This window comes from Coregonus clupeaformis, chromosome 1 (genome assembly GCF_020615455.1).
Source record: "Coregonus clupeaformis isolate EN_2021a chromosome 1, ASM2061545v1, whole genome shotgun sequence".
NCBI classification, from domain to species: Eukaryota; Metazoa; Chordata; class Actinopteri; order Salmoniformes; family Salmonidae; genus Coregonus; species Coregonus clupeaformis.
The window spans coordinates 76,545,288-76,558,949 of NC_059192.1; the positions used below are offsets into that span (position 1 = coordinate 76,545,288).

A 13,662-nucleotide genomic window follows, 5' to 3' on the forward strand; every position below is an offset into this window, starting at 1 on the left:
TACAAGGCACCCCGATCTACGTCCGCGATATCTCCGTCTCTTCCTCACGCGAATGACGGGATTTGGGCCTTGTCGGGTGTCTGTATGATATCCTTTGCGGCCGCCTCGTTGAAGAAAAAATCTTCGTCCAATACGAGGTGAGTAATCGCTGTCCTGATATCCAGAAGCTCTTTTTGGTTATAAGAGACGATGGCAGAAACATTATGTACAAAATAAATTACAAATAACGCGGAAAAACACACATAATAGTACAATTGGTTAGAGGGCTGTAAAACGGCAGCCACCTTCTCCGGCGCTGTTCCTGTCCACCTAGAAGACCACAATCAATGGAAATAAGACGTTGATTGTGTTTGTGACTTCTGGTTTTAAGTCTAGGCACACAATCTAGGCACAGATCTTGGATCAGCTTGAACCCTTGGGGGGAAATGCAAAGCTGACAATAACATCAGCGTCTACAGGCAACTTCATCATGCTTCAAGATAATTGTTTTAAGTGTATGCATTCATTTTTCAACATAGTGATGGAACAATTTTAGAAGTATCTTCAAATTATCAATTAACCAACCAATCTATCTATCAATTAACCAATCAATGACCGTTGATGTTGACTCCGTGGCTGGAGAGCACCTGACGCAGGCCTCGGCCCGGTGCTGCATTGACATCATGGCCGTCTCAAACTTGGTGCGTGGCTTGGGCCAAGAGGCCAGGATGGTGGGCCAGTGGGTGATTACCAGGTGCAGGGCGTTGCGGCCTCGCTGTTCCCTGGAGGTTGCAAGAATGAGGACATGGAGGAAATGGACATGTTAGAATGGTTTTGTTTTGCTGGTTTTGTTTTGCTGGTGGTACCAACTGGTGCCGACGGAGATGGTGGCCTCGCGACTAGCTCTTAGTATTATTATAATTTTTTACATTATTAGCTCAGAAAATGTTTTGTAACATTACATACAGCCGGTAAAAACTATTGGATATCAGAGCGGCGGTAACTCACCAAAACTACCAGCATTACGTCCAGGAATACGACTTTCCCGAAGCAGATCCTTTGTTCGCTCTCCCCAGGGCAATTGAACTGATTCCAGAGGCCGACCCAAAACATCGCCGGCGGAAGAGAGGCACTCAGAGCGGCCTGCTGGTTCGACTTAGGAGGCGCGCACACCACCCACCGCATCCGAGTATTTAATTGATTTTGTATTATTTATTTTTTTAATATACAGTGAGGGAAAAAAGTATTTGATCCCCTGCTGATTTTGTAAGTTTGCCCACTGACAAAGACATGATCAGTCTATAATTTTAATGGTAGGTTTATTTGAACAGTGAGAGACAGAATAACAACAACAAAATCCAGAAAAATGCATGTCAAAAAAGTTATAAATTGATTTGCATTTTAATGAGGGAAATAAGTATTTGACCCCTCTGCAAAACATGACTTAGTACTTGGTGGCAAAACCCTTGTTGGCAATCACAGAGGTCAGACGTTTCTTGTAGTTGGCCACCAGGTTTGCACACATCTCAGAAGGGATTTTGTTCCACTCCTCTTTGCAGATCTTCTCCAAGTCATTAAGGTTTTGAGGCTGACGTTTGGCAACTTGAACCTTCAGCTCCCTCCACAGAATTTCTATGGGATTAAGGTCTGGAGACTGGCTAGGCCACTCCAGGACCTTAATGTGCTTCTTCTTGAGCCACTCCTTTGTTGCCTTGGCCATGTGTTTTGGGTCATTGTCATGCTGGAATACCCATCCACAACCCATTTTCAATGCCCTGGCTGAGGGAAGGAGGTTCTCACCCAAGATTTGACGGTACATGGTCCCGTCCATCGTCCCTTTGATGAGGTGAAGTTGTCCTGTCCCCTTAGCAGAAAAACACCCCCAAAGCATAATGTTTCCACCTCCATGTTTGACGGTGGGGATGGTGTTCTTGGGGTCATAGGCAGCATTCCTCCTCCTCCAAACACGGCGAGTTGAGTTGATGCCAAAGAGCTTGATTTTGGTCTCATCCGACCACAACACTTTCACCCAGTTCTCCTCTGAATCATTCAGATGTTCATTGGCAAACTTCAGACGGGCCTGTATATGTGCTTTCTTGAGCAGGGGGACCTTGCGGGCGCTGCAGAATTTCAGTCCTTCACGGCGTAGTGTGTTACCAATTGTTTTCTTGGTGACTATGGTCCCAGCTGCCTTGAGATCATTGACAAGATCCTCCCGTGTAGTTCTGGGCTGATTCCTCACCGTTCTCATGATCATTGCAACTCCACGAGGTAAGATCTTGCATGGAGCCCCAGGCCAAGGGAGATTGACAGTTATTTTGTGTTTCTTCCATTTGCGAATAATCGCACCAACTTTTGTCACCTTCTCACCAAGCTGCTTGGCGATGGTCTTGTAGCCCATTGCAGCCTTGTGTGGGTCTACAATCTTGTCCCTGACATCCTTGGAGAGCTCTTTGGTCTTGGCCATGGTGGAGAGTCTGGAATCTGATTAATTGATTGCTTCTGTGGACAGGTGTCGTTTATACAGGTAACAAACTGAGATTAGGAGCACTCCCTTTAAGAGTGTGCTCCTAATCTCAGCTCGTTACCTGTATAAAAGACACCTGGGAGCCAGAAATCTTTCTGATTGAGAGGGGGTCAAATACTTATTTCCCTCATTAAAATGCAAATCAATTTATAACATTTTTGACATGCGTTTTTCTGGATTTTGTTGTTGTTATTCTGTCTCTCACTGTTCAAATAAAACTACCTTTAAAATTATAGACTGATCATTTCTTTGTCAGTGGGCAAACGTACAAAATCAGCAGGGGATCAAATACTTTTTTCCCTCACTGTATGTATATATTCTAAATTCCATTCCTTACTTAGATTTGTGTGTATTGGGTATATGTTGTGAAATTGTTAGATATTACTTGTTAGATATTACTGCACTGTCGGAGCTAGAAGCACAATCATTTCGCTACACCTGCAATAACATCTGCTAAACACGTGTATGTGACCAATAAAATTTGATTTTATTTGAAAGGGAGATTATGGAGACTTCCAAATACTGGCATTACGCATATAGCTTTTTTCATGTTTTAGGATATCAAGTAAGCTATTACGCATCAGTTACGCACAATTGTTTTGGAGTAGCTAACTGAAGCTGGCTAGCTTTATAAAAGCCTGAGTAGATTTAGCTTGCTTCATAGGATACCCCTCTGGACTTCTGTCAAGATCGCATCATAGAATTCAGCTAGGGCTGACCCCATTTAGTCGACTGGTCGATTGTTTGGTTGATAGGCTGTTAGTCGACCGAGATTTCTTTAGTTGAGCAGTCACAATTTTTTAATAACTTTTTTCATGGTGCACAATACACCTGTCTGATTGGCTCCTGTCTCAGTGGACTAATCGGAGGCCACGGGGACGGCACAGTCCATCACTCTAAGACAGTTTGAAAGATATGGCAGATAGAAGCAAACTGGATGGACATCATGAAAATGATCGGAGAGGTTGAGGGTAGAGGAAGTTCAGAAGTAAAAACAAAACAAAATAGAACTATTGTAAAATTGACTGTGTCCATAAAATGCATAAGCTGGAAGTAGAGGCCTAAGCATTGTTGTTCACTAGTTTACTCCAATTAGGGGAGGGGTGGTGGGGTTGGAGAGTAATAATATAAGGGAAATATATATTTTTAAAGGATATGTATATATACATATATATATATAAATGTATGTATATGTATTTATATGTATGTACAGTGGCTTGCGAAAGTATTCAACCCCCTTGGCATTTTTCCTATTTGGAATTAATATGGATTTTTGGGGGGTTTGTATCATTTGATTTACACAACATGCCTACCACTTTGAAGAAGCAAAATATTTTTTATTGTGAAACAAACAAGAAATAATTCAAAAAAACTGAAAGCTTGAGCAATTACAGCTGCAAGTCTCTATAAGCTTTGCACATCTAGCCACTGGGATTTTTGCCCATTCTTCAAGGCAAAACTGCTCCAGCTCCTTCAAGTTGGATGGGTTTGCTTATTTTTTATGGACAGATACTCCAATCTCCGCTGTGGAGCTTTGCAGCTCCTTCAGGGTTATCTTTGGTCTCTTTGTTGCCTCTCTGATTAATGCCCTCCTTGCCTAGTCCGTGAGTTTTGGTGGGCGGCCCTCTCTTGTCAGGTTTGTTGTGGTGCCATATTCTTTCCATTTTTATATATATATATATATATATATATATTTTTTTTTGTCATTTAGCAGATGCTCTTATCCAGAGCGACTTACAGGAACAATTAGGGTTAAGTGCCTTTCTCAAGGGCACAGACAGATTTTTCACCTAGTCGGCTCAGGGATTAGAACCAGCGACCTTTCGGTTACTGGCACAACGCTCTTAACCACTAAGCTACCTGCCGCCCAGACAATAATGGATTTAATGGTGCTCCGTGGGATGTTCAAAGTTTCAGATATTTTTTTATAACCCAACCCTGATCTGTACTTCTCCACAACTTTGTCCCTGACCTGTTTGGAGAGCTCCTTGGTCTTCATGGTGCCGCTTGCTTGGTGGTGCCCCTTGCTTAGTGGTGTTGCAGACTCTGGGGCCTTTCAGAACAGGTGTATATATACTGAGATCATGTGACAGATCATGTGACACTTAGATTGCACAGAGGTGGACTTTATTTAACTAATTATGTGACTTATATATATATATATATACAGTTGAAGTCGGAAGTTTACATACACTTAGTGTTATGATGAGTTTCTGGTATCGAGAAGTTCAGGATGCAAGAGAGTAGTCGACCACTTAGATGGGGAGTTGATTCAGTCATTATTTAATGGTACTGGATTCAATGACAAGCGGTATGTGCGTAGCCTCTTGTCATCTGAATGACTTCCATAGAAAATGTCTCAGTTTATATAATGCCTTCCGAGCTACTTCTATCCCACAGTTGCCAACCATTATTGAGTGTCACTCATCTACTACAATAGGATCCCCATACATGGTATCGTGTGGCACCCTAGCCAGGCCATTACACCACGTACTCCTTCTAAGATTAGCAACAGTGGCCCCCAATCTATTTTGGCACGCCAACCTTCTTTCACTCACCCGTGACATCAATAACATGTGGCGTGTCCTTGTCCTCTCGATATGAGATCAATCGACATTAACCAAAACTGCATCAAAAGACGTTATATCACTTAGGTTGGAGTCATTAAAACTCATTTTTCAACCACTCCACAAATTTCTTGTTAACAAACTATAGTTTTGGCAAGTCGGTTAGGACATCTACTTTGTGCATGACACAAGTAATTTATCCAACAATTGTTTACAGACAGATTATTTCACTTATAATTCACTGTATCACAATTCCAGTGGGTCAGAAGTTTACATACACTAAGTTGACTGTGCCTTTAAACAGCTTGGAAAATTCCAGAAAATGATGTCATGGCTTTAGAAGCTTCTGATAGGCTAATTGACATAATTTGAGTCAATTGGAGGTGTACCTGTGGATGTATTTCAAGGCCTACCTTCAAACTCAGTGCCTCTGCTTGACATCATGGGAAAATCAAAAGAAATCAGCCAAGACCTCCGAAAAAAATGTGTAGACCTCCACAAGTCTGGTTCATCTTTGGGAGCAATTTCCAAACGCCTGAAGGTACCACGTTCATCTGTACAAACAATAGTACGCAAGGATAAACACCATGGGACCACGCAGCCGTCATACCACTCAGGAAGGAGACGCTTTCTGTCTCCTAAAGATGAACGTACTTTGGTGCGAAATGTGCAAATCAATCCCAGAAAAACAGCAAAGGACCTTGTGAAGATGCTGGAGGAAACAGGTACAAAAGTATCTATATCCACAGTAAAACTAGTCCTATATCGACATAACCTGAAAGGCCGCTCAGCAAGGAAGAAGCCACTGCTCAAAAACCGCCATAAAAAAGCCAGACTACGGTTTGCAACAAAATATCGTACTTTTTGGAGAAATGTCCTCTGGTCTGATGAAACAAAAATAGAACTGTTTGGCCATAATGACCATTGTTATGTTTAGAGGAAAAAGGGGAAGGCTTGCAATCCGAAGAACACCATCCCAACCGTGAAGCACGGGGGTTGCAGCATCATGCTGTGGGGGTGCTTTGCTGCACGAGGGACTGGTGCACTTCACAAAATAGATGGCATCATGAGGAAGGGTAATTATGTGGATATATTGACGCAACATCTCAAGACATCAGTCAGGAAGTTAAAGCTTGGTCGCAAATGGGTCTTCCAAATGGACAATGACCCCAAGCATACTTCCAAAGTTGTGGCAAAATGGCTTAAGAACAACAAAGTCAAGGTATTGGAGTGGCCATCACAAAGCCCTGACCTCAATCCTATAGAAAATTTGTGGGCAGAACTGAAAAAGCGTGTGCGAGCAAGGAGGCCTACAAACCTGACTCAGTTACACCAGCTCTGTCAGGAGGAATGGGCCAAAATTCACCCAAGTTATTGTGGGAAGCTTGTGGTGATCCTAACTGACCTAAAACAGGGAATTTTTACTTGGATTAAATGTCAGGAATTGTGAAAAACTGAGTTTAAATGTATTTGGCTAAGGTGTATGTAAACTTCCGACTTCAACTGTACATCAATAGCATATATCTCTGCATATCATTGGAAGTGATGAAGACAATTACATTTGATGGAAGTTACAATCTATCTGCAATATTAAATCTGATCTATCCCCCCCCCAAAAAAAATGACGTGATACTGAAATTGTATATAGTTATGTTATGTAAAAAGAATGGTGCAACACTAATAAATCTAATATTTTATAACAAATGTGTTTTCTCTCGTGTTGGATACGCTCGCTCTCCACGGTTCTGAAAGATCATCTTCAGTGCGCCGTAGAATTGGTGCCTTTCCCTATGTTGCTATGTGCATAACAGCAAAGTTAATCAGCATATTGGGATTGAGAACAATGCGGTGAAGACAGCAGCAGCAGAGATGAGGAAACAGCCCTTGCCTTAGCCTAATTGTCTAAGGAAATTGAAGAGAGAGGCAACCTAACTTAATTAGGTCTATAATCAATAGCCTAACTGTTAAATGTGCCTGGCTTTATAAATCCTCCATATATATCTACAGAAATAAGACAGATCTTGCTTCTGTTTCCTGTTCAAGTGTTTGTTTAATAGCTGATTCGGTGAGCACCAAGCCTCATGCAATTGCAAAATGTCGGTAAAGCAATTTCACAGATTCAGCTGTTTTTCATCTTTGCTATGCTGTAATAAAGGCTTTACATTATTTTTTGGTTAGAACAGACTGGTATTACTGAATTATTTAGTGTTGTTTACACTGTTCTAAACAGGCAGAAAAGTAATATTGTAATCTAACTGCACCTGTTTGTCGCACATAATATGCACGCAGCTCTCACTCCTATACCCTCCTTTTTCTAGATCTACTTCTTATTGTTATTACTACTATTATTATTATGATCATCATTATAATAATAAGTAATGTCCTTATCATTAGTAGGGTCAGTATAACCACCATTGAGCTGTAGGCCTAAGATCGCGTCCTGTTTAGTCTTAAGACCGTAACTGTACTGTATTGATCAATCATTCATTCGTTCATGCCATCACACAGCATACGAGACATTCATGCTTTGAAATGCAATCAAGCATTTTAGTTTTAAAATTAAATAACAAAGGGAGCTTTGAATAATTAACCTAAACAATAAATAAACCGCAATTCACGAATGCATGCAACAGTTTTTAGTCTACTGTAATAAAGGCTTTATATATATTTTTTCTTTCGTTAGAACACTCCTTTACACTTACTTATTAAGTGTTCCAAATGGTCCGAAAAAATCATAATATTGTAATCTAACAGCAACTGTTTGGCACACAAAATACTTACGCAACACTTGCGCCTATACCCTCCTTTTTCATGATTTCCAGTAGCTTCCACAACTAAGTGATATGTCTTCCAAAGATCTGACTTCCCCAATCCCTCCTGAACAACCTGTAAACATTGGCCCGTTTCGAGATTCTTTTTCACGTCCTCCGCATCCATTTTGCTGTCGACATTACTGTGTTCAGAGTTTGTTATAACCAATGTATTGATGTGATTATGACAGGCTTTAGGTCCTATTGGTCACATGCATGCAATGCTTACCGGTACATGTTTCACGTAAAGAGAGCAAGGGGTTGAGGGAATGTTTATCCTAAACAAATTAGGGATTTCGGTAACAGAACTTTTCAGTCAGAAACAAGTAAGAAACTAAATGGCTGAAATGATGTTGCAGCTTCAGCACGGACAGTGCAATAATCACTTGCTGTGCTGTGTTGCGGTTTCGCTGCAGTAGGGAGGAGAGAGAGACAACGTGCGCCAGTCACACAGGCACTCCCTGTCATTTTTTTTAAATATACAGTGTGACCGTTGGACTCTTTCTTGAGTCATTTGTGTGTCTTAATTATTTAATCAAACAGTGTGCTTAAAGCATCAGACAAGCTCAGTGCATATGTAGTTGGTTTTATTCAAAGTATGAAGAAAAAAAATGAAAATAAATGTATGCACTCACACTAACTGTAAGTCGCTCTGGATAAGAGCGTCTGCTAAATGTAAAATGTGTGTCTGTCTATATATGGAAAAAATAAGTTTAAACATTTCGACCAATCGATTGGTCGAAAGAACAGGACGACTCTTGGTTGACCAATATTTTTTTTAGTTGAGGACAGCCCTAAATTCAGCATCTGAAAAGTTGACGTTTGTTTCCATACTTCATAGGTAGAAGATCCTAATAAAGCGATTGTCGCTTTGCTCTACATTCAGCGTTTCCCAAAGAGGTCGATTATAAAATGGGGTTTCAAAAAATAAGATTTGCGCTTGGTTCATAGTACTGGGGTTATGGGGTTATGTCAGTAACCTCCGGTAACCGCTAGATGCGGTTGTAATAAACAGCGGTTTCTGTTTTCTTCCTACCAATGTGGCTCTATCTTTGGAACGGTTCAAACTACAAAATATGTTAACCCCATCACTGAAAGATAATACTCTCAGGAACACAATGCCCACAAGCCTCATTAGAACAGTGGACAAGATCAGACAGTAAATCCGACTGGGGGAAAAAGAACATCATCATCATCTTCTACGCAGAAGATCATAAAAAATTATTGCCTGAGGATCTTCTCAACTTCCCAATACCTTTCTGATGCATTTCAGTCACTTCAAACCATACTTCCTTCAGTTTTACTGTCTTCAGATTGAAATACTGTCAAACGTATTGTCAGACTGATTTGTAATAGACTGTCATAGCCCCAATTAAAAAAGTAAATATTGGCCGTTGATTACATCACCTTTTTTTTTTTTACATGGTGGGGTTGCAAAAAAATGTTTATATCAGAATGGGGTCGCGGGCCAAAAAACGTTTGAGAAACCCTGCTCTACATTATTGAAAAGCTGTGCGTTTGGTTATCGTGAAATTCTGGTTTTCAGCCTCAACAGTAGCCTTGCAGCAAACAGTAAATTACAGTGCTGTACTCTTGTCAGTGCTCTGATGCTGTTTCTCAATAATAGGCAAGTTTGGAAACGTCATCATTCACAGGGTATCAGACCCTGTGACTGATAACGCACTGGCAGATATTTAGGCTAGAGAAAATGACAGAAACATGTTTTTAAACACTTACCTGGCTTTAAAGTGTAGAAAAAAACAGTACAGTATTTCCAAATCTGAACAGGCTCGTTGTCGGGGTGAGATTTGATAATACTAGACACAGCTCTAACTATTGCTTCATGAATTTTAAATAGCAAATTATCAAATTGAGTTGCACCCCATTTTGCCCTCAGAAAAGCCTCAATTCGTCGGTGCATGGACTCTACAAGGTGTTGAAAGCGTTCCACATGGGGTTTGGCCCATGTTGACTCCAATGCTTCCCACAGCTGTGTCAAGTTGGCTGGATGTCCTTTGGGTGGTGGACCATTCTTGATACACATTGGAAACTGTTGAGTGTGAAAAACCCAGCAGTGTTGCAGTTTTTCACACACTCAAACCGGTGCGCCTGGCACCTGCTACCATACCCCATTCAAAGGCACTTAAATATTTTGTCTTGCCCATTCACCCTCTGAATGGTACAAATACACAATCCATGTCTCAAATGTCTCAAAGCTTTAAAAAAATCCTTCTTTAACCTGTCTCCTCCCCTTCATCTACACTGATTGATGTGGATTTAACAGGTGACATCAATAAGGGATCATAGCTTTCAACTGGATTAGCCTGGCAGTCTGTCATGGAAACAGTGGACAAGATCAGACAGTAAATCCGACTGGGGGAAAAAGAACATCATCATCATCTTCTACGCAGAAGATCATAAAAAATTATTGCCTGAGGATCTTCTCAACTTCCCAATACCTTTCTGATGCATTTCAGTCACTTCAAACCATACTTCCTTCAGTTTTACTGTCTTCAGATTGAAATACTGTCAAACGTATTGTCAGACTGATTTGTAATAGACTGTCATAGCCCCAATTAAAAAAGTAAATATTGGCCGTTGATTACATCACCTTTTTTTTTTTTTTACATGGTGGGGTTGCAAAAAAATGTTTATATCAGAATGGGGTCGCGGGCCAAAAAAACGTTTGAGAAACCCTGCTCTACATTATTGAAAAGCTGTGCGTTTGGTTATCGTGAAATTCTGGTTTTCAGCCTCAACAGTAGCCTTGCAGCAAACAGTAAATTACAGTGCTGTACTCTTGTCAGTGCTCTGATGCTGTTTCTCAATAATAGGCAAGTTTGGAAACGTCATCATTCACAGGGTATCAGACCCTGTGACTGATAACGCACTGGCAGATATTTAGGCTAGAGAAAATGACAGAAACATGTTTTTAAACACTTACCTGGCTTTAAAGTGTAGAAAAAAACAGTACAGTATTTCCAAATCTGAACAGGCTCGTTGTCGGGGTGAGATTTGATAATACTAGACACAGCTCTAACTATTGCTTCATGAATTTTAAATAGCAAATTATCAAATTGAGTTGCACCCCATTTTGCCCTCAGAAAAGCCTCAATTGTCGGGTGCATGGACTCTACAAGGTGTTGAAAGCGTTCCCACATGGGGTTTGGCCCATGTTGACTCCAATGCTTCCCACAGCTGTGTCAAGTTGGCTGGATGTCCTTTGGGTGGTGGACCATTCTTGATACACATTGGAAACTGTTGAGTGTGAAAAACCCAGCAGTGTTGCAGTTTTTCACACACTCAAACCGGTGCGCCTGGCACCTGCTACCATACCCCATTCAAAGGCACTTAAATATTTTGTCTTGCCCATTCACCCTCTGAATGGTACAAATACACAATCCATGTCTCAAATGTCTCAAAGCTTTAAAAAAATCCTTCTTTAACCTGTCTCCTCCCCTTCATCTACACTGATTGATGTGGATTTAACAGGTGACATCAATAAGGGATCATAGCTTTCAACTGGATTAGCCTGGCAGTCTGTCATGGAAAGAGCAGGTGTTACTAATGTTTTGTACACTCAGTGTATAATGCATGAATTAGGGGTTAAGACATGGTTTGTTACTAATATTACCTATTTGAAATGAATTTTTTTAAAAGTTGATCAATATACTAAAGCATTAATGTGGCCTAGTGGTAATGACAAAATAGAATTGTGCATTTTAGAGTAGAATCCTTGTTTTAGAATCTCCAATAGCATTATGACCTCACACTCACCATAAAAATGTGATATTATGTGAATGTTTTACATTTTGTATGCTTTTTGTTTTATAGCCCAGGAATATTTTCCTGCATGGACATGACTGCCATGTGAGGATTGGAGACTTTGGACTGGCTTGCCGGGCCATCATAAAGGATGAGGAGGAAAAGCCACCCTCCACCTCCTCACAGAACACCGGTGAGAAACGGATTGAATCTCTTTTTCTAATGTGTCTATCGACACAAGCTCAGTGGTTGTAACAGTTGTTACAATATATAGCTATGTAAACATTCAACATCTCAAAGATGTATACAGGGTATCAAATCAAAGTGGGTATAGGTGTAATTCCTGAAATCGCCAGTAGATGGGGTTGTGGCTCTATGCATCCAAATCCCTTTCTATGACACAACATTGAACTTGAACCCACATTTTCCCTGGCTGGTTCTGGTACTGTGTGTATTTTTGACACTGCTTGTACTCTTTCTGTAGGTTCCTCACACACCACTGGAGTGGGGACATTTGTTTACGCTGCACCTGAACAACTGGAGGGCTCCCACTATGATTCAAAGGTAAATCATCTCCATCATTTCAGAAATATTTGACACACCAAAATTACTGGGCACAATCAGTGTGAGTTTTCTACATAAAACAAACTTTTATTGAATTATAATGATGATAATATAACAATTGTATTTATAAACCAATTGATACACAGTAAAACAACATATAAAACATATTTGGATCACTATACCTTTTCTTCTGCCCTACAGTCAGACATGTACAGTATAGGAGTGGTGGCCCTGGAGCTGTTCCAGCCCTTTGGGACAGAGATGGAGCGTGTGCGTACACTAGGGGACCTCCGTGACGGGAAGGTCCCAGACTCCTTCTCCCAGGGCTGGCCTGTCCTGGCCAAGTACATCACACTGCTGACCAGCAGAGACCCCTCTCTACGACCCAGCGCCACACAGCTGCTGCAGAGCGAGCTGTTCAGCAGCAAAGACATGGTATGGATGACCAGGCTGGCTGGGAACGAGACTACTATTTTGATAGATATGTGCTTGATGTACTTGTTGTTGAATTTCAGCTTGGCTGGGAAGGAGACTACTATTTTGATAGATATGTGCTTGATGTACTTGTTGTTGAATTTCAGCTTGCCATATTTACGCTGCTATTGAACAAGTTCAAACACACATGAGCCAAATGTTAGTAGTATTGCTTGGCTATAATTATTTGACCTAGGTCACTTTCAGACACTGCAACCAGGTTCAATCTGGTACAAAACTACTAAAAGTAAATATCAGGAAAATAATGTTACACTTTGGTATCACAGATCAAACCTCTCCAATGGCCCTCATCTCCTTCCAGGTTATCCATGGCTTGCAGAGAAGAGTTGAAGAGCAGGAAGAGGAGATAGTTCAACTCAGGAGACAGATCAGTCAGCTACAGACTCAGAGCACGCAACAAGCATCCCTTCCAATGGACAAGAACTGACATCAACCATCTCTGCCCATCTTCAAACCTGTTATATTCAAACCCTTTACCTTACCACATGAATCATTTGGTGCAAATGGTTGAATGTGTGTGTGTGGCTGTTACAATGTGCCATTATTTAACATTTTAAAACTGTACAATAAATCTTATTTAATTTACACTCATCTTGAGTCTCATTGCACACTGAATATTTTTTATCTGGTCAAGATTAATTTACATAATTTGTGGTTGAGATTAATATACTCATATGATGAAGGTAATCAAGCCAACAAGGCAGGTATTTGTTTGACCACACTTGAATTCTAGGCAATTAATAAGACACACTCACTCCCGTTAATTATTGTTACGCATGCATCAGACAGTCATGAACCGTCTGGGAGTACAGTTGTTGTATAAGCTTTGTTTTCTAAGTAAATAGGCATAGCACACTCACACATTACATTCGGGATTGAAAACGATCCAAATCCAATATAATGCATACAAATTCTCCATTAATTAACAGTTTTTAACGGTTTACCCGTTGTATGT

General features: G+C 40.7%; 1 protein-coding gene across 2 annotated transcripts in view; it reads left to right on the forward strand.

Annotated features, from left to right (window-relative positions):
• Positions 1 to 13,298, forward strand: part of eif2ak1 (eukaryotic translation initiation factor 2-alpha kinase 1) — a 27,318-nt gene extending 14,020 nt beyond the window's left edge. For both annotated transcript variants that reach the window (XM_041891047.2, XM_041891053.2), the window contains exons 12-15: positions 11,718 to 11,841; positions 12,133 to 12,212; positions 12,414 to 12,647; positions 13,009 to 13,298. In XM_041891047.2, the coding sequence (XP_041746981.1) occupies positions 11,718 to 11,841; positions 12,133 to 12,212; positions 12,414 to 12,647; positions 13,009 to 13,134 (564 nt within the window). In that variant the 3' untranslated portion in view covers positions 13,135 to 13,298. The remainder of the gene's footprint in view (positions 1 to 11,717; positions 11,842 to 12,132; positions 12,213 to 12,413; positions 12,648 to 13,008) is intronic.
• The last annotated feature ends 364 nt before the right edge of the window (positions 13,299 to 13,662 follow it).